Genomic DNA, 20,951 nt, shown 5'->3' on the forward strand with positions numbered 1-20,951 from the left:
CCTCCTTGCTGCTTAGTCCCAGACACTGCACACTGAGGGCACCCAGAGCTGCTGCTGGGATGACCACTGTTGTCTCCTGTTACCTGAATGTGTGGCCAATTCATATTCTAGATCTTAATGTCTATTGGTATGTGATCTGGCAGCCTTGAAATTAAAAAGAATTGTTTACAAAAAGGCCAAGATACCCTTTGGAGCCATTTAGAAAACCCTAATGAAGAGAAGGGTGAGATCTTAGGCTGCAGAATGGACTTGTGCACAAAGGCAGAATGGCAAATGTGAAGCTGAGGCAGTCATTACACGGTACTTTGCCTCTTTCTCCTCCTCATAGCTAGATATGTTTTTTGGCTCAGCCTCTTAATAGCTTTTATTATGTGCTAAGCCACAGCTGTTTATACACTGTGTGATATTGAACACTATTCTTTAGCTTGGTAGTCTTTCACCCAAGCTAAAATAATCTGCTTAAAGAAAAATTAAGTAATCCTTCCACCCACCCTTTTGCATACATTATTCATCAGCCACTCTTTGAAAATAGCTAATTGCAGCTACAGAAAAAATGTCTCTGTTCATAGCTAGTATTGATTATATTCCTATTACTTTTGGCTGTGAAAGAGGTTTACAAACAGTATTGAACAAAGACTCTCTACTGAAGAAAGGGGGGAAAAAAAAATCAGATGGCATCCCCTGTTATTCAGCTTGTTTCTAAATCTTTCCAAAACACTTAATTCTTAAAAAAATTATTTCATTCCTAGAAGGTGCTGTATGTGCAATTATTTCCTTTCCAGCCAGTTATGAAGGGAATCCCTGTTACTTTATTCATGCAGCTGTGGACAACTAATGTCACATACTTGTCTAATTTATTTTCTTCAAGGATCATAAAGCCACCTCTGCATGCTTTGTGATAGCTGTAACTCAGGAAGTCACACAGAGGATAGAAGGATAGGTTAACCTGTGCTGGGAAAAGCATGGCTGGAGATGTGCTGCCTGCCAAACTGAGCAAGTATGCCAAAGGACACCTGCAGAAGTAAACAGAATAGTGTGAATCCACCCTTTCAGTGAAGATTTTAGAAGGGGTTTCTTTCCCTGGGAGAGGAGAGCAGAGCAGTCTGCCTTGGGGAGCAGAGTTCATCATATTGTGGTGGCAGTCACTTTCTGGGGGCACAGAGTCCAGCTGCTTATTTGATTTGTGTTTTCCAGAAAGCACACCAGGCTCTTCATGCCCTTGGAAAGCAGCTTCTTCTGGGACATTTAAGAAGGAGCTCATTGGGTGTTGTCTAGATCACTCAGAGCTGAATATTCATCTGTCCCCTTTCCCCAGGTGCCAAGGAGCAGAAGGGGGTGGGTGGCACTCAGCTGTAATGTTCTCCTACTGCAGTACTGCATGCCAGACACTTCACTTCTGTAGCAGAGTGACAGCTCGGTCAAAGCTTCTTTTTCTGACTGCATGGGCCACAGATGTTGCTTCATAAAATTGGAGTCATATGGGTACCACAAGTTGCTGTGTGGTGTAATTATTTTTTAAATCAGTTACTGCACTCCTGCAGCACTCTAGCAGAGAGTGATAGTCCCCTGTAAGGACTAGCTGCAGATATTTGCTTTTGTGGCCAGGCAGTAACTGCAGTGTGCTCAACAAACCCTGTGAGGCCCTGTATTTATTTTCATGAGCATTGTGCAAATGTGTATGGGTTGAAAAGTCCTGTTATGTGTTGATGTTGTTTGGAAGGAGAAACACAGGAAATTATAAAATGCATGTTATTATCAGAAATGAAGGCAGAGTCTCGTCCTTGATATTACAACTAGCACTGAGATGAGAATGTGGTCCCCTCAGGGCTACCCTGGTAGAACCAGAGCAGCAACAGAGAGGGTCCCCACCATAACTCACATATCTCCAGCCACTTTAAGATCTAGCTCACACTTTGTAGAACTGTGAAACTACTTCTGAATAGTCAAGCTGAAAACAGAAAATGTTATCTCTCAGGCACCTACAAATTCCCCTTTTCCTTCCTTTGTTTTCATAGTAAGTTTCCCTGATTAGTCTCTGAAAGATGTAGTACAGAAATTTGAGAGACTTCACAACCTGGTAGTATCACTCTCTGTGCTGTCTTGCAGATTGACTAAGAGAGTTTTCTGAGACAGTCTGTTAATTCCATTTCATATCTGTCAAAGCATGTGAGAGCAGGAAGGTCACCCTAAAAGCATTATCCTTTGGCAGTGAACTGGGGTTCTGATAGCTTGCAGTAAACCACTTGGAGGCTGTTGTTCTCTCAAAGTGTGTCAGCATACTCGTGGCACAGGGAGGTTTCTCTTTCACTGGACTGATGCTCCAGGAGAGTGTTAGCCCTGCTCCTGCCCTGCAAGCTCACCTTCATCCTTCCTCTCATTTGGGGCAGGATGGATGGCAGGCCACAACCAGGCTCTGATCCCTGGCTGGTGTGTTGACCCCATGAAAGGATCCACGTCCTTTATGAAGAAGCTACAGTGGAGAAAATGATATAGGGGTGTATGTTTGTACACACATATGTACACATGCAAACGCAGATATACATGTATACATATATATGGATATATTGCGTATATATGTGTAACTGAAAAAATTACAACCCTATGAGAATATTTTACAGCTATCAGATGGGTTTCTGTCTCAAAACTCAGTGTCTTTTTCAGATGTTCTCTCCTTTAGTCAGGGGAAGCATCACCAACTTTGAGATTTGCTATGAGTCCCTTCTTGAGTAGTGATTTCATATGTAAAATCAGCACATTATGTTAGTCAGTACCTGGCAAGAGCCTGTTCCCATGAGCATCTTTGAGAGCCTGGGACTTACAGATTAAGTAATTTATTTAATTAATCTGTAATTTCTTCCTAAGGATTAAATAGCATGAGTATAAACCTCCAGCCTCCAGGATTTGCTTGATTGCCTCAGGTTAAAAAACAAATCTCGCTGTGAGCTAAATTAGCGGAACTGTGTTTCCTTCAGAAACATCTGGCAGTGGTCAGTGCTAGATGAGGTCTGGGTCTTGATGGACCACTGGCTTTATCTTGTGTGGCAGTTCCCGTGTTCCTGTGTGAACCCCTGCTGGGCTTGCACAGCTTTAGGTGGAGCTACTCTTGCATGCCCTAATCAGAGGCAGGAACTGCACAAAACAGATACAGCTCTGTGAAGGACACTCCTGTATAATCCATCACACAGGAGGTGTTCCAAATCAGAGTGGAGGTCGCTGTGCCCACAAAATTTGACAACCCTGACAAACAGAGCAAGCAACACTCCTGAAGGTCTTGAAGGAATACATAGAAAAATGTGCAAATTTCAAATTAGCCACCTTAAAAGAGAAAAGGGTCAGGTGAGCCTTGCCAGGATTTGTATCAATGGCATAATGTATGCACAGAGTTTAATATAAAGTCAAGCATCTGATCAATGGCTCTGATCCAAGGAGCAATGTTGCTCTTTCACCAGTAAACCTTAAGCTTAGTGATGTGAAATAAAAGAAATTGAAGTCTTCCACATTTCATTTCTCTACCTTCCTTATCTCAGCTGCATAAACAAAATTACTTTGCAACTCCAGAAGACAATTTCTTGAAGTGCCAGTCATTAAAATTGAAAAATTCAACATGAAAAAGACCAGAGCATAAGCAAAAGGGGAGGGCAAACTTCTCAGAGTATTTTTCTTCTGAACATAGACTGTCAGAAGAACCAGGATCTGTTGAGAATATTAAGTTTGAGACTTAAGAAAGAACACATTCTAAAAAACAAAGCCCCAGCAATGAAAGGAGAAATAAAATATCTTCCCTCTAACTTTTGACTAAGCTGTGTAGAAGGGTTGCCCTGTGTTGCTATGCCATAGCCATTCCTCTCTCCCTGCTCTGTCCTGTGCTTCCTGAGCTGCTGTGATTGCCTGGAGCACAGTGGCAGGGAGCACAATGTAGCTCCACTGAGGAGCAGAGATTTATCTAGTTGTGCTCACATCTGCTGTCTGACAGCTACCTTAATGAATACGGTCTGGCTTATTACAGGGAGACGGTTTTGAATGAGTAATCCCATTAAAAACACAAATTTGATTGTGAAGGGAACAGATACGGTGAATAAAAGTTTGTTTGATTTTAAATATAAGTTGACTGTTCTTGATAATCTCTGAGGCATGGGAAAACATCTAAAAATATCCAAAGACCTTTCAGTTACTGTTGGTGCCTTTAAATAGAAATGCTAAGCATTGAGCTGAATTTTGGTCTCAGATCTTTGTACAACAAAAACATCTCTTTGCTTTTGGAGTTATACAGCTGAGTGCCCATTCTCCTCTAATAAGTTGTCCTGAGACTGCTGCAAGCCTAAAGTGAAGCCCATGTTGATGGAGTTTTTGTAGGGGGTTGGGTTTGGGGTTCTTTTTTGGATAACAGCCTGAAAGGTCACCCACAGTTTTGATCATGTCTGCTCATAGGTTTAACTCCCTTTCTCCATAAGCTCCCCTGTGTCTTTGTTCTGCTGAATCTCCCACAGCCTATAACACATAAATCTCAGTGCTGGTCACAACATGTGCCTCTCTAGGCTGAGATCCTGGCTTTGCTGGTGCTGCATCACCTGTTTCAGGAGGAATAAAATTGCCTGTAATGAGTGACTACACAGTAACTTGTCTTCAGGGGAATTTGTTGTTCACTAATTCTATGCATTACTGGTGGTTTATTCTTTGAAGAAGAACAATTAATATCCATCGTACAATGTATCTTGTCTGCTGCATCTGTTTCTGTTCTCATTAGTTATAGTAAGGCATAATCCTTTTGTTTTAAAATAGAAATTGAAAACAGTGAGAAGCAAGAAAAAATTTGTCAGGAGATTTTTGTTCCTTTTTCCTGTCACTTGCCATAGGACACCTCTCTTTGGTCTTTGCCATTGTGTTGTTTAGTCCATTTCCTCTGGGTTTCAGGTGTTTATTTCTGAGAACTTGTGGTGGTCCCTAAACACACTGCTGCTACCTGCAGTCATGTTAGAGCTGGAGGGAGAGGAAAGGGAATATCACCATGATGTGCTCTGACATGCTTTGTCCTATACAATGCCAGAAATCAGATTTGCTTTTTGTCAATGTTTCATGTTACATCTGCTGTGTTGCTGCAAGCTCACCTGAAATGTTGCTCACTTTTATTGCTTTCTTTGTTGCTAAGTAACTCTTTGGAACTTGTTTTGCTCCAGCCTGAGCTACTGTACAATTAATAAGATTTTATATCCCACTCATACTTTTACCCTCTCTAGAATTTTGCCATTGTCTTCTGGCTTTCACTGTTACTTGCAATGATTCCTTAATAATTGTTACCTGTAAATGTAATGATTGTGTTTTCCACATTGTGAGCTGAAATCCTGGACTCACAGTAGTCAGAGAGAGGTTTAGCATAGACTTAAACAGAGCCGGGATTTCACCTCAACAGTGACAGTGACCCACTTCACACCACTGGAGAACTTCTCTGACACTCATTATATCTCAGTTTTTAAAGGTTTATCTGTGTGAGGCAGACTCCTAGTGGCTTGGAGAGTCACTAGGACCAGCAGGTGTTCTGTAATTTGTGGTGCCAGTCTCTGATGTGTGCCTGCTTGGGAATTTGGGACTGTAAAGTCAAGCATCCCCACAACTGGCCCATTTTGTGCTCCTTAGTAATCAGACTGTTCTCTATCATAAATACCCAGGTCAGGATCATGCATATCTCATCCACTTGGCAATAAATCTTCTTCTAAGTCTGGTGAAAAAGTTGCTGTTTATGAACATGGGGAGGAAATATTAAGCCTTGATATTTTTAACATGTCCTTTGTATGCCTGCATCTACCTCCCATCTCATTTCCTCACTCTGCAGTCTGCAACACATCCTGACTTGGTGTACTGCATATTTTTTTTGTACTTGTTCTAATCAGCTATAAAATGTTACAGCACAGAATCGTGCCCTTCATCAGAGTCCTAAAATCTGACAGTTAAAAAAAAATTTGGCACAAAGCAGTGACTAAACTTTACTTGGAGACAACTTCAGACTGTGTGATTTATTAGTACCATATTATTTTAATGACCTTTTGGGTTTCTTTGACTGGAGGCATCAATGATTGTAGATTTTAAGTCATTTTTCACCTAAAAGACACTGTATTAATTTATTTTTTTAAGGGAATCATGATATATTCACTCCTGCATTCCTTTTGACTGCTTGTTTTGTAATTCAGTCCAAAAAACTATGATAGCTTGTATTTTCTTTCTTTTCTTTTTCATGGGTCAGTACTTTAGATGAAGTTAGGTTAACTAGATGATTAAATCTATAGCTGGTCATATTTGTTTTCCATACAAATATTATAATTTTTAGAGATCTTTCTCTTGAAATTTCTTTAATTAGACCATAGGAGAGGGTTGAAATATCCACCAATTCCCAAGGCTGATGACCATTAAAAACCACTGACACACTCTGAGTGTTTTTTATTGTTTCCTATGAAAAAAATAACAATGTAAATGAGTCAGAAAAAGAAGGAATGTTTTAGTGAAAAACTGTCCAACGATTTATTCCATCTGGCCTTGCAAGTGATACCCCATCTTCTTAATTTGAATCCAATGATTCCTTGCAGTGTGCAAGAGGAGCTGGTCTAGGTACTCTGTCTGCTAGAGTTTAGGGGTTTTTTTGTATTGTTTGTTAAGCTAAAATAGCTGGCACAGTACATGATAGCTGTCCAGATTGTTAAACTTTACATCTTTTTTGAAAGACATCTCTATCACAGCTGTTTGTTTCCAGTCCATGGATTTTCAGAAACAATTGTTAAGTCATTTAGTAAACTCATCAGTTAATTTCCACAGATGCGTATCATCTGGATTTACTGATTTGCATAGATTTAAATTTTTCAATGCCAGACCCTTTTTTTATCCTCAAATGTTACAAAAACCTCACAACATTTGTGAGAGCCAGAGGTAATTTTCAAAAGTGCCTTGATTCCATTTTGAAAAAGGATTTCTCAAAAGTTTGTCTTTCATTCTATGAGATAAATGGGATAGGCAGGGAAAATTAAGGTGGACAAAATTAGATGAGTCCTATATTTGCAATAGCCAGAATGGGTGTCATGAATTTGATATCAAAATAGCTTCTGTCCTGATTTGGCCTCCTTGAAAGTTTTATCTAAGATTACCAGCTCTGCTCTGCACTGGTGTGGCCTGACCTTGAATATTGTGAGCAGTTTTGGCCACCACAATATAAGAAAGACATTAAACTATTAGAGAGCATCCAAAGGAGGGCAATGAAGATGATGAAGGGTCTTGAAGGGAAGCCATGTGAGGATTGGCTGAGGTCACTGCATCTGTTCAGCCTGGAGGAGACTGAGGGGAGACCTCACTGCAGTTACAACTTCTCCATGAGGGGAAGAGCAGGGGCAGGCGCAGGTATCTTCTCTGTGGTGTCCAGTGACAGAACCTGAGGGAATGGCCTGAAGCTATGTCAGGGGAGGTTTAGGCTGGATAACAGGAAAAGATTCTTCACCCAGAGGGTGTTTGGGCACTGGAACAAGCTCCCCAGGACAGTAGTCACAGCACCAGCCTGGCAGAATTCAAGAAGTGTTCGGACAGTGCTCCTTAGGCATGTTCTGTGACTTGGGGATAATCCTGTGCAGGGCCAGGAGTTGGACTCGATGTTCCTTGTGAGTCCTTTCCAACTCAGGATATTCCAGGATTATGTGATTACAGCTACTTTTTTTTTCTCTTGGTAAAGACGAAGACATGCAGAAAAAGGAAGCAATGTTGTCTCAATTAATTTCTCTAAAACTGATGCAGATGTACTACTTGTATTTGTAAATGCAGCATGGGGCTGAACCCTCAGCCAGAGCAGAGCATGTGTGGTCCCGTGGGCAGATCAGGATTTTAAGTGCAGATCACATTGAATGCTTTTAATCTCCCACTTGCTGGTTTCTGGATCATGAATTTGTCCTCTATTATTTAGGGAGGCAGTTGATGAGGCACATTCAGCTGTGTTTGTCATACACCAGATGTCAGGATAGTTAAAGTCACTCATGCTTCCTCTTGTTTTAAGCTCCTCAGCACTGGTCTGGGATGGTTTGCACTTGCACACATGTGCACACACACACATATGCACACAGACTATCATTCCCAAGTTAGACTGTATGCTGTGTGTCCTAAATATTCACGTGATTTCCCTTAACCAGTTCCAAGTGACTGGCAGCAAGCACGCTGGATAATACCTGAGTTTTTTAGCCCAACAGCTCAGGGTAATCACTGGAAATCTTGGACTTTGCAAGTGTGTTTTACCCTTGCACCATTCCTTATCATCCCTTCCTCCTTTCTCCCTCACCAGCAGTGACGCTTGCTCCCTGCAGGCACATTTGCAATAGCCATTCTAGTAGATCTGTGAATGCCTTTTGAGTAAACTGGAGTATCAGTGCTTTGGTGATGACTCAGAAGTCAATCTGCACATCTCAGATGTGCTGTGAACCTCTTTCAGTCATGCTTACATGCTTATTAGTTCAGTGTCTTCCTCTCTTTGTCAGTTTTCTCTGTCCTGACAGTAAATAATTCTCACAAGTGGTGCCTACAAGAGCCACCATTCATTTTTGTGTGTTACTGAACAACTGCCAAATGCAGCAGTGGCCACATTTTGGCAGTGGGTGAAGTGAAGCCTCTGCATACCATCTGCAAGGATCCTTCAGAGTGGAGTGTACTCAGCAAATATGGCCTGTAATTTGCTGACACCTAAACCTGCATTTTGACACGAGTGATATTTGGCACAAAAACAAACAAAAAAGGGAAATAAATATGGATTTGGAAAAAAATGAAGAAAAAAAAAACCCACCTATTTTGCTTGCACAATCTTTTTTATTTTAAAAGAAGGATTTTTATATTTTTACAGACTCAAATGAACCTTTTTGTCTTTTTCAACTCACTTAATGCATCCATCTTTCTGTCTCCTTGCCAGGCCACCTGTAGAAGACAGCCAAACCCTGCTGACACCAGTGGTGAGCTGTGGCCCACCAGGAGCCCTGCTAACCCGGCCTGTCATTTTAACCATGCACCACTGCGCAGAGCCAAACACAGAGGACTGGCAGATCCAGCTGAAGCACCAGGCTGCCCAGGGACCCTGGGAGGTGAGGCTCCAGAGCTCCAGCCTGTGTGCTGGCTGCTTGCAGGGCTCTCTGCTCATCCTTCCCTTGCCTTTCTGAACCTGGGTGCTGGTATTTTGGGGTTTCCATGTGAGACACATGGCTGCTAAAGGCAAGCAGGAGTGCCCTTCCCTATGAGATGTCTAAGCTGCCAGGTGCCCATGCAGAGATCGGTCTTGGGGCACTTTGGCACCTCCTAGAACTAGCAGTTTTCCATGGTGGAAGCCTGAGGTGGTCCCTTGCCAGTAGCATAGCAGGAGAATGTCCCAAGGCAGTGTGGCAAAAGGATCTTCCCGCTATAACTGGAGCATAAAATGATGCTTTTGGCAAGGCTGGGCTATCCTGACAGAGTCCTCCTCTCCAGCCCTGTGCTCCTAGGTCCCTGCTGCCACCAGTTGGTCCCATAATTAATTTGGCAAGGACACTTTCTCCTGCTGGTAAGTTTAATAAGGTCGGGGTGGCTTCTGAAAGCAGTTGGGCTGACGGCAGCCGTGTCCAGCATTGTCTTCAAAAGCCTCTTGTGTTTGTCCTCCTGCCTGTGGCAGCGGCTCTTCCTCCTGCTGGGAGGGAGCGTGCAGCAAACGCGGCTCTGCCTCGCCAGCTAATCCGCACCCCACAGCCCAGCTCGTGGCACCACACGTGTGTTCCTTATTTGTGTCTGTGTGTTACTGGCACTCTTCATTTTCCCCCCATCCTCCTCCTGCCCCAGGCAGAGGTTGCTTTGCCAGCCCTGCACACACCCTGGTGTGTGTGCAGCATCCTTGGGGCCCTGGCCATCACACAGCGCTCTTCCCCCTCCTGTCAGTTCCGGAGCAGCCCCTCCAAGCTGATCTCAGGCACACGTGTGTGCACACATGCACGCACACGCCTGCAGCATCACTTGGGGCTGCGCCTCCTGCCAGAGCCAGGTGCTGGCAGGGCCATGGAGCAGCACCTTGCCCTCCAAAAAGATTGTGCCACCGCTGCAAACGTGGCAGGTTTGCCTCTCCTGAGACTAAGGGAGCCAAGCTTAATGCCTAATGCCAGCTGAGCCCACTCCTCTCAGCTGCCAGGTGTGTGCATTGTGCTGCAGAGCTGCAGGCAGCGGGGATGAAGTGGACAAGTTGTGCACACGGTGGCTTTGCAAGAGGCGGCTGTCACCCCTGCTGCTGATGTTTTGCTTCTGCTCCCTCTCAAAGCCACTGAAAGCACCTTGTGTTGCGTGCAGGATATTACATGCAGGGTTGAATGGAGAAATTAGCAGGGGAGCTGTTTTCCTGTACGCCCAGGGTGGGGAGGTCATCTGCATTCAGGTGGTATTTTTTTTCCTCATCCTGCAGTCTCGTCACAGAAGATTATTCTGAGGAAGCAGCAGGTGATATTTCATATAGATGTGGTATTTGGCTGTCGCAGAGGTTACTTCCCTTCCTTGAGTTTTTATAACTCCTTATTGTCGTGCTTAGGAGGTGAAGGGCAGTTATTTATTCAGCATGCCTGAGACTACTGATGCTAAATCATGGTCACCAAATGATTAGTTCTGCAATATCTCTTTCAATAAGGTCTTGGTGATATTTTCATTATTTGCCTAACTCTGCCCAGGGCTTTAAAAGCAGGAGTGAGGACAGTGGGAGTTTTTGACCTCCAACATCGTCACCATCACCCCAGCGAAATCTGCTCCCTGTGCCTACACGGGAGAAAAGCTGGAAGCAGAACTTTCAGACCTTGATTAATCTAAGGGGCAAACAGCAAGGATGTTTTGCAACACCCAGGCTTGAAAGGGGCATTGCTGCATGAAAGGAGAGCAGCTCTGAGGGGTCACATGCTGTAACTTGGCTTCTTTCTCTCTTAGGATGTGGTGGTGGTCGGAGAGGAAAACTTCACCACCCCGTGCTATATCCAGCTGGACCCAGAGGCCTGCCATATCCTGACAGAAACCCTCAGCACCTATGCCTTGGTGGGACAGTCAATCACCAAGGCAGCAGCCAAACGTCTCAAACTGGCCATCTTTGGACCGCTGTCCTGCTCCTCCCTGGAGTACAGCATCCGGGTCTACTGCCTCGATGACACGCAGGATGCTCTGAAGGTGGTTCTTGGTCTCTTGCTTGCCCTCCCACTCCCTCCCCACTTGTCACAGGACTGCAGTCATAGCAGAGACTGAACCCTCTGCTCCATGTATTCATGCTCCCTGAGTTATTTTTCTGACTAGAAGAAGAGCTTGACAGCAGGCTGCTGTTTTACAGTTTAACCCTCACACACTATAAATTGTCCTTTGCAAAGGGATCTCACACTATTTTCCACCCACCAGTCTTTTTTCCTTTGTTTACCTGTATCATATCCTGAATCCTAAGGTTTTTGCATTATTAAAAGGCCATAAGGTACACGGGGCTTCATTCGTTATTCATGTATTTTTAATGCTAAGTGCCAGCTCCCCAAGGATGGGGAAACATATAAATGCTTCTTTGTAAGTAGTTGATAATGATAAAAGAAGCTTCTGGCCTGTTAATCACTGCCTGCTTTCATACTGCTTTATTACACCTCTTGGCGTGCAGCTTTTTGTGTTGGGAATTCACAACTGGAATAAACCAAAGCTGCTGCTATCCCTGACTGGATAACCTTTCTCTCCCCACGTAATTCTGGCATTCACATACACACACACCCACTACATGCAGATGAGCAGAGAGGTAACCATACTTGCTGTTTCTCTTTATAAATACCTGTATTTATACATAGGGTATCTATAATAGATGCACTCATGAAATATGCAGCTCCAACTGCACAACTGAGTTTATTAAAAGGTGGGGGTTTTCCTTTAGTTGTAGGTAGTGCAACTTCGCTTCTTTGCGGCAAAGAGATTTCAAAGCCTGACTAAGCAGAGTCATCCTGCTGCTGTACATGCTTTTGTTTCCTCAGGTCTAGGTGGGAATCACTGGGGTTTAAACCCAAACACACTGGCTGGGAGATGCTTGTGTTTTTCAGGACAGTGACTTCCATCCCTGAGAGCAGCACGCTTGGTTGGCCTCCCTGTGTCACTGGATTGGTTTTACCAGCTTTTTAGAAACAGTTATTTTCCCTGGTCTGATTTCTCTTGTTTTTCCTATTTGGAAAAAAAAAAAAAAAAAAAATTGAAAAGGATCTTTCACAGCAATCAAGCTTCAAAGGTCCTGATGGTTTTATGCCTGTGCTGCATAATACAATTTTCCATGGATTTGACAAGGCCTGAGGTAATAATAACCGAGTTGGAGGGGCCTTGGCCAGCCAGCTAATGCAGTCAGAGCTGAGGAATCTAATTAGGAATTACTCAGGAGCTGTTGGTCTGTTTCTAATAGACTGTAGGGAGAGTTGTGTGGTAAAGTTAATCCAATTCAGTGCGACAGCAGAAGGGATCAGGAAAGGCACAGGGGAGCCATCCTTCACCTGAGAAGCTGCAGCCAAAATCTGGGAGGGCAACAGGTCAGTCCTTGGGATCCTGCTCCAGTCAGACCCCAAAGCGAGACTGCAATTTAGCAAGGAAAGTCAGGAGGCCACCATCCCACTCAGTAGCTACTGCTTTTTACATCAAGTTCATGCATTTTCATCTTCTTTCTCTTTGGCATTTCTACCCCAAGACTGAGGGGGCACCCATGGGGTTCAAGACCCAGCTAGCTGGTGGTTTGCAGAAGGACAAGCACATCTACTTGTTGGCCGCAGACTCCTACAAATGCATGAATTGCACTTGTTTGGAAGTTTAAGGTTTGGGGAAGGAGAAGATTGAGGAAAAAGAAGCCTAGCAGACCAGCTGTAGATGAGTAAAATAGGAGTAGATGGAAGGGCTGGCTATGGACCAGTGTGTATAAGCAGGCATGTACAAACTGGTGCATACAAACCAGCGTGTACTAAACATCCCTGTGTGACAGTGCTGTGTAGACTCAATCTATGACTATTTAGATAGCAGAAAAAAAGGTTGGGGTATTTGGCACGTTCTTTCACAGCAGCTGGTACTGCAGCAGCCCCTGCCGTGCTGGGAGGACATCCTTGGCACTGATGTGTTGCCAAAGGGAAGGCATTGACAGGGCAGTTCCCACTGGGTGTGGGGACAAGGCATGCAGACAGGGCTGGGCCAGCAGATCCTGAGGTTAGAAGTATTGCAGAGAGGAAAAGAAAGTTGTAAGCAGCAGGTGAAGCACCAGCTGCAACATCTCCGTGTCTTGAGGCTGGCTGCTCTGGGCAAAGCACAGCAAGGGTAGGGAAGAGCAATATTCCCATATTGCATTGCCTGAGCTTTGGAAGAGCCTTTGTAGGGGATTGTGTGTATTTTTTAATAGACGACCAAATGCATTCTGTTCTTATTTACAACTAGGAATGAGTGTGCCATATGCTGAATGTGTTTTAACAGCCACCAAAGGAAGACAAGGAGTTGCAGCATAAAGCACAGTGCAGTGTTTATCCAGCAGACTTTTCCCTCTCATCATGCAGAATAAGCACTCGCAGCTGAGCTGCCAGCACCCGCAGTACAGTAGGGAAGTGCAATGATTTGCCATCAATAAGGGCTCAGTTATTGTGGGAGCAGCTTAGTGAGGTTCCTGGCAGCTGTGGAGCAGTGTGGGCTCGGTGCTGATCACACATGCAGCATCCTCTGCCCCACAGGGTCCTGAGCCACCTGGATGGGATGCTTACAAAAATGCTTTTTGGGCAAGGATGAGGGGAGTTGTGAGCTTGAGTGCTGGCCTCTTTTTTTAAGGCTAATTTTTTCACTTAGAAGGGGATGCCCAAGGTTAAGAAAAAAGAAAGAAAAATGAAAAAAGTAATAATATGATAACTGTGAAGAAATACATCTGCTTTACTCTCTTTATTGATGTATGGCTTTGAGACTGAGGTATGTAACCTGTGTGTGGCAGCGTGGCAGGGGCTGAGCAGCCAGATACATGGAAACAGCTGCCTCCCACACTGGGGGCATGTGAAGGACTTCAGGCCGTAGCAGGGTGACATTCCCCAACCTGTCTTGTGCTGCGCAGTAGCTGCCTTCAAAAAAACCACCCAAAAAGGGGCACAATAAACCTGTGATCTTCTCTCTGTTATTTAATGCTTATTTTTCCTTTTATTGAAGAAAGGCACAGCTTGGACTGAACACCGCTGTTTGCTCGTGCCCCTTTCATGAGGAGGCCCAGGCTGTGGCTGTTCTGGTGTCTCAGGTGATGCCTTACCTCTCCTAGGAAACATCTCCTGCCTTTCAGGGTGGTGAGAGAAAGTGACCACAGCTACCTCAGCATGGGGCAAGCAATATTCAGCTCAGGTTTTGGCTCAGGTGGACACAAAGGTGCCAGCCAGCAGGATAAGCACTGGTCTAAATAAAGGCTGTATGGCAGGAACCAGGCCAGCATGTTTGAAAGGCTGTGCAAGTCATGGCTCCCAATTAATTCTGAATTAATTAGTTAAACGGCATGGGAGAAGCATGAGCAGCTTGGCATCCTCCAGTTAGAGCCTGTGGAAGGGCTCCAGAGGTCCAGAGTGACTACCAGAAGTGGGATGTTGAAACCAGACACACAGACCTGGTGGGTGGGATAGTGCAGCATCATGCTACAGTTTTCCCCCACAGCAGTGCAGCTCCCAGAGCTGGTGCAGCATGGGCAGGATCAGTTTCTCAGCACCCCTGCCCTGCATTCCTGAGAGGTGGCATCTGCAATTAGCTCACACAGTTCCACAAGTCATGTTCTGGACCTTCCAGGGAGGTAATTGGAACGTAATGAAGATCTATAGTAATCAGATAATTACTATCGATTGCTCTTTAGACATCTTGATGAAATAATTAGGTGGCACTGGAAAGAAGCTGGAACTGATTCATTGGCATAACCTTAATCTGAAAGGTTTCCTGATTTTGTTTCTTTTCCTCTAATGGCCAATAAAAGAATGTTTTAGCTTCAGGATCTGCCAGATGCTTTTCTTATATGCTAACTACCTCCTTAATGTGGTCAGGAGCAGCTTAGCTAAGATGGGGGCTCCTTTATTTGGCCAGGGGCAGAATCCCTATTTAGTGTGTCCCTGTATTCCTTGAGCATCTCCACTGTGAGTGATGTCTTTGGCTACATGAGACCAGTTGGCTGGTTGACTCTTTTAATTAAATGTGACTGAGATTGGCTACATTTCTAATGGGGCTCATGGAGGTGCCTTTTTACTTGCTACTTCCATGTGGTCCACAATTAGGGTGTTTGTAGGCAGCATTACACTGTGGTCTTATTAATAACAAGTTTATATTTAGCTTCATGAAATGAAGACTTCAGACTCTTGGCTTGCTAGCTTTCAATCACATGACTGAAATATTGATTTCAGTAGCCCTGAACCTGTGTATATGCATGAACAAAATGCTCCATCACAGTGTCTTGCTCTGTTTCCGTGCCATCCTGCTGGACAGTGTCAGGGTAGGTACCTGTTGTCTCCTGTCCTCCTCTGTCACAGGCACTTTGTCCCCCATGGGCCATGAGCTGACCAACCAGTGGTATGCACAGGCCCCATATCAGCAGGACCCACACAAATAAAGAGTTTCCAAAAACAAGATAGTAAAGCTACCATTAGATGTCCAGTTTGATGAGCAACGGAGATTGATCTATTTGTATGCTCAGTGTCTGCATGCAAAGTCTTCACATTCCATTTAATAGCACAGAATTGAGCTTTTGCTCACAGGACATGTGAGAGAACACTGTGTTATCTGAGGTGCCTTCATTCCTTCTGGGCTGCTGCTGGATGGAGGAGGTGAGAGGGTTATAATCAGATCAACTAATGCAGTTCCAGTTCACAGGGACACACAATTCTGTGCCACACCTGTGTATTTTTTAATCTGTATTACACAAGTTACAGCATCTAGAGCACACAGTCTTGAGGACTCAGAAGACCAGTGTGCTGTCTTGAAGAAACCTGACCACTTTCTTCTTTTTATCCCAATACTGCAGGAGGTCCTCCAGCTTGAGCAGCAGATGGGTGGGCAGCTTTTGGAAGAGCCTAAAGCTTTGCATTTCAAGGGAAGCACCCACAACCTCCGTCTGTCCATTCATGACATTGCCCATTCACTCTGGAAGAGCAAGCTTCTGGCTAAATACCAGGTGAGCATAACAAAACATTCACCTTGGAAGCTAGCAGTGAGGCTTAAAGAAATACTGTCACACACAGGGTTGTTAAAAAAACACCAGGAGTCAGCCTGTAGTTCCATGGACATTTTTTTTCCCTGGACCACATTAGCACAGAGCCTGCAGTCTCTGGTCACATAGCAACCATGCCTTGGTGCCACATCCCTCCCTGATTATACTTTTTTGCTATCCTCCTGCAGGAAATTCCCTTTTACCACATCTGGAGTGGATGTCAGAGGAACCTGCATTGCACCTTCACACTGGAAAGGTTCAGTCTGAATACCCAGGAGCTAGTGTGCAAGCTGTGTGTGCGGCAGGTCGAAGGAGAAGGACAGATTTTCCAGCTCAACTGCTCTGTCTCAGAGGTAAATGACATTTGTGCGCTTTTCTATCCAACTGCAGGAACATGGGAGGGTAAGGGGGTAAAACCTTTCCCACTGCTACCTCTTTAGTGCTTCCTATTTTGCTCCTGACTGCTGGTATGGACATAAAGAATAGATTAAGTTATTTCTTTGTCTCTCCTGTTGCATTTTTCCTTAGTTTCTCTCATCTGGAAGGAAGCATCCCCCCTTAACAGGTGGGAAGAGAGCAGCTTTGGTCTCCCTACTGGTACTGCCTTTCTGTGTCTGTGTGGAGGAGCTCTTTGCCTACCACTCCTAAAAACGTCTCAGGAAGCTCTTATGGTCCTGTTTCCTTGGCAGTCTGTGAAACCCATCACGCCTGACAGTTCCCTGGAGAAAGAGGAAATAGAATAGGAAAATGTCAGTGCTGTGTGTTCTGTGAGCCACTCCCCTCTGATCCCACGCAATAGCTGCTGTGAAATAGGAAATATCAGATGGCCTGGTTGCAGTAAACTTTTCTCCCCGTGTTTTGCTACTACTACAAATCCTGACTTTTTTTTGGCAATTTTTCTTTTGATGGATGATATTTTACAGAAGAAATACTATAATAAGTTTGTGGACATCTTTGCCAATGCTGTGTAGCACCTGGAGAATTTTTTGCTCCATAGGGCAGTCAAGTTTGGGGCTGAGATGGAGCAACAAATTCAGGTGTAAAGAGGCATTGACTTTAGTGAATGTGCTGGTGAGTTTTATCCCTGGTACTCTTAGCAGCTATGAGGAGCAGACTCTCAGGCAGCAATTACTGCTGGCTGGCTTGGGGAAGGGCTTTGAGCGCAGATACAAAAGTTACTTGTGCTGTAGGGCTCTGACAGTGAGCATTACCCATAACATCTGCTTGGTTAGTGGGTGTAAAGTTACAGATTCAGCTGGGGACTACACAGCATTAAGGACAGATGGTAAAAAAAGCATCATAAACAATTATTGTAATAAGTGCTGCATTGAGGTAATCACTAATTTAACCTCACAGAGAAGAGAAAGAACTGAAAGTAACTTTAATGAAATGCAACTATACACTATAATCATCTTCAGCTGGTTGTGTGTAAAAGGGCCTGGTAATAGATTCAGAGGGAACAGGCTAATATTCCTGTCTTGTGCTGTGATCCTATCCATCAAGGATGAATAGGGGGAGTGAATAATGCCACTGCGATCAAGGCTGCCTCCTGCAAAATTGCCCCTTGTTGTTGACACCTTGTGATATTCCCAAACTCCAACAAGGAATGGGAGGTCCTTGGGCTGCTAAGGGCTGGAATATAGGGTCAACTAGGGAAAAATCCTGTAACTCAGAGATTTGATGAAAGGGAAATCACCTGAATGGGGAATAACTGCAACTTACAAACCTATGTATACTTCTAGAAGCATGATAAAGACATCAGACCAGGCATCAGGAAGCCAGAGCTCTGGTTCCTCACATTTTCTTCTGAAGTTAAGCTAGTGGTATCCAGCTAGTGGCTAGGCATTGCAGGACTGTGCTGGCATCTTTCTTTATTGCTGGATCTGTCTCTCTGCCACTGTCACCCTGTGATAAAAATTTAGTAACACAGTTTCCTGCATCCTCCCTTGATGGGCTTTCTTTTTAGTACCCTGCAAAGGATGTAAAATTTCTGCAGATTAAACTGTCTTATACTGGCTTTATACAGTGCCTACCACTGGGACTTCAAAAATTTGGCAGTGAGTGCCAAAACATACACATTTGCAAAGCAGGAGGAAAATTGTGATAAAAGTCTCCTATGATTCATTTTTGAAGCCCTGTTTTTATCTTGTGCTGTTGATACTCACACGAAAGAGCCACAGTGCAATGCTACAGATACCTGGGCCCCTTCTCCAGCAATCCTGGAGCCTCTGGGGCTGCAGGCCACCTTGAGAGCCGGGGCAGCACTTGTGTCCTTTGGCCCAGAATATAAAGAACAGGTTATCTGTCTGCAATGCCACTGCCACTACCTTATTGCCACTTCCGACCTCCCAGTGCAGGTGAGCCTGCAGGCAGCACCAGTGTCAGGCACCTCATTTTCCTGGCTCCTGGGCAGTGCCTGCTGCCAGGTTGTTGGGCATTGGGATTGGGACAGGCAGTCTGTGATCCAGGGCCTTGGCACCCAAGTAGAAATGCCACATTCAACATGTTAATTGAGGACATTACGGCATCGCATAAACCTTCACTGATTGCCTTAAATGCCAATTTTTGTCTTTAACAAAAACAAAAACAACAACAAAGCCAAAAAATGTCATATTTATACATTGGGAGAGAATTAATTGGTGTAGATAGGACTGTGAGCATCTCTAGAAAAATCCTTGGGGGTTTGTGATTGCAGCTTCAGCCAGGAGCTGCCTGGCTTTAAGACTGTTTCAGGTATTACAGCTCCTTCCCAACAGCCAGTTTGCCACAAAGCAACAAGACAGTTCACAGAGGAGAAAACAAATTGACATTTAATGACAAATCTTTAGCATGAGTGTTTCTGATTGCCTGGGGTTGTGACCTGGCAATGGGAGGAGAAGCAGCTCCCCCATTTCTACTTGAAAAGAATACCAAATTGTGAAATAGACTGAGCAACATTAGGGCAGAACCACCTTTGTTTGCTGCTTTTTCCATAATGGTCCTTGCAGGACCTTGCTGTTCAAAACCCAACCATACAAACAGACCAGCTATCATTGTCCCACCAGCTACCAAGCCTGTGGGTACTAAACACACTAAATCCTTCCAGGCCAAAAAGAAGACAAAATCCTTGCCCAGAAGAACCAACTGCTGTTATTCCCAGTGGTGTCAGCAGTGGTGTCATAGGGACCCCTCCAGCTGGGAGGACCACATCAAAGAGCATCAACACCACACCTGCAGGGGACAAGCTGGCTTTGGAGATGACTTTTCCCTTGAAGCACTTGCTGCCACACTGCCTTGGAGTACAACACGTGTCTTGGGGAGAGGGGGCAATGCCTGCCCCCCCCACCCCGTGCCCTGAGCACATGCTCTCCATCTATTTCCAGAGTCAAAGCCACATGAAGATGAGGGCTTAGCTTGTGCCTGGGGTGGTATTGACTGTCTGTCTGTGGTCTGCACAACATCAGAGGCTTCAGAGAGCTTGGGTACTGCCAGAGGGATGTCAGTGTGAGCCTGGTGCTGGCTCGGTGGGACACTGGGGGCTTGGGTAGATGCTGGGAAGGGGGTCTGGGAAAGCCCAGTTCTGCTCTAGTAGTAGAAAATTGTTCTGAAATGTGTCTAAGTGACTGATCCTTCATTATTTCCAGTAAGTAACTAATTAAGCTGACCATTTTGTCCAGCTATAGTAATAGTCACCCTCACAAAAAAAAAAAAAAACAAAAAACAAAAAACAACAAAAAACCAGAGGAGGAAAAAAAGACTTTTGTCTCCCCAAAGCTGATTATAAATATTTCTGTTTTTCTGTGGACTAACATGTTTATGTTAGTGTTTACTTGCAGAGGGCTGTAAGTAAAAGCCGAGATGCAGTTCTCAGCGGCAGAGGATGTAGGTCTACAATTATCTCTTCACTCAGTAACAAAACTGATGGGTTGTTCAGGCTTTGTTTTTTTGTCTTTCCAATCTCAGGAACCTACTGGCATTGAATATCCTCCCATGGACTCAGCAGGCACCATCACCACCATCGTGGGGCCCAGCGCTTTCAGCATCCCCCACCCGATAAGGCAGAAGCTGTGCAGCAGCCTGGATGCTCCCCAGACCAGAGGCCACGACTGGCGCATGCTGGCCCACAAGCTGAAACTGGACAGGTGAGCAGGGGTGCCCATACGAGCAGGAAAGCTCCTAGGGAGGGGGGGTATGTGCAAAAACAACCTGCTGGAAATCCCACTAGAAGATGTACAGACTGGTCAGGCTGATTGCACCGGGGATGAGCACCTTGACAGCACCAACAACAGGGATGGGTTGAAATGATAGGAATTCAGGTAGTTTCCATGCAGCTCCAAAACAACCTGAGTTTCCTTTTGGCTCATTCCAGGTACTTAAATTATTTTGCTACGAAATCGAGTCCCACCGGGGTGATCCTGGATCTCTGGGAAGCCCAGAATTTCCCTGATGGCAACCTGAGCATGCTGGCAGCAGTTCTTGAAGAAATGGGAAGACACGAAACGGTTGTTTCTTTGGCAGCAGAAGGAAATTACTAATGCAGCCTGGGCATGACCAGGAAGGACAGACACAGGGAGCAGTAATGCCCTGTTATTGCAAACGAGAATTGAAATGAAAACCCAGACCAATGAGTTACACAAGAGACATTTCAGAGAAGAAAGCAAGCAAACAAACAAACAAGAAAACCAGCCCTGACCTTCACGTGTGCTCTCCTTGTACATTATCACAGGATCAGAAAGAGATCATGCAAAGTTGTACCTTGAAAATATAAATCAACCTAATGTTC

The 20,951-nt window shown here is 44.7% G+C and overlaps 1 protein-coding gene across 2 annotated transcripts in view; it reads left to right on the forward strand.

Moving 5' to 3' along the window:
* The window catches only part of UNC5C (unc-5 netrin receptor C), a 243,501-nt gene extending 222,550 nt beyond the window's left edge, over positions 1–20,951 (forward strand). For both annotated transcript variants that reach the window (XM_023927008.2, XM_023927009.2), the window contains 6 exons: positions 8,921–9,089; positions 10,933–11,166; positions 16,004–16,153; positions 16,378–16,542; positions 20,132–20,310; positions 20,538–20,951. In XM_023927008.2, coding sequence (XP_023782776.1) covers positions 8,921–9,089; positions 10,933–11,166; positions 16,004–16,153; positions 16,378–16,542; positions 20,132–20,310; positions 20,538–20,703 — 1,063 coding nt within the window. In that variant the 3' untranslated portion in view covers positions 20,704–20,951. The remainder of the gene's footprint in view (positions 1–8,920; positions 9,090–10,932; positions 11,167–16,003; positions 16,154–16,377; positions 16,543–20,131; positions 20,311–20,537) is intronic.

This window comes from Cyanistes caeruleus, chromosome 5, assembly GCF_971803275.1.
Source record: "Cyanistes caeruleus chromosome 5, bCyaCae1.hap1.1, whole genome shotgun sequence".
Taxonomy (NCBI): Eukaryota; Metazoa; Chordata; class Aves; order Passeriformes; family Paridae; genus Cyanistes; species Cyanistes caeruleus.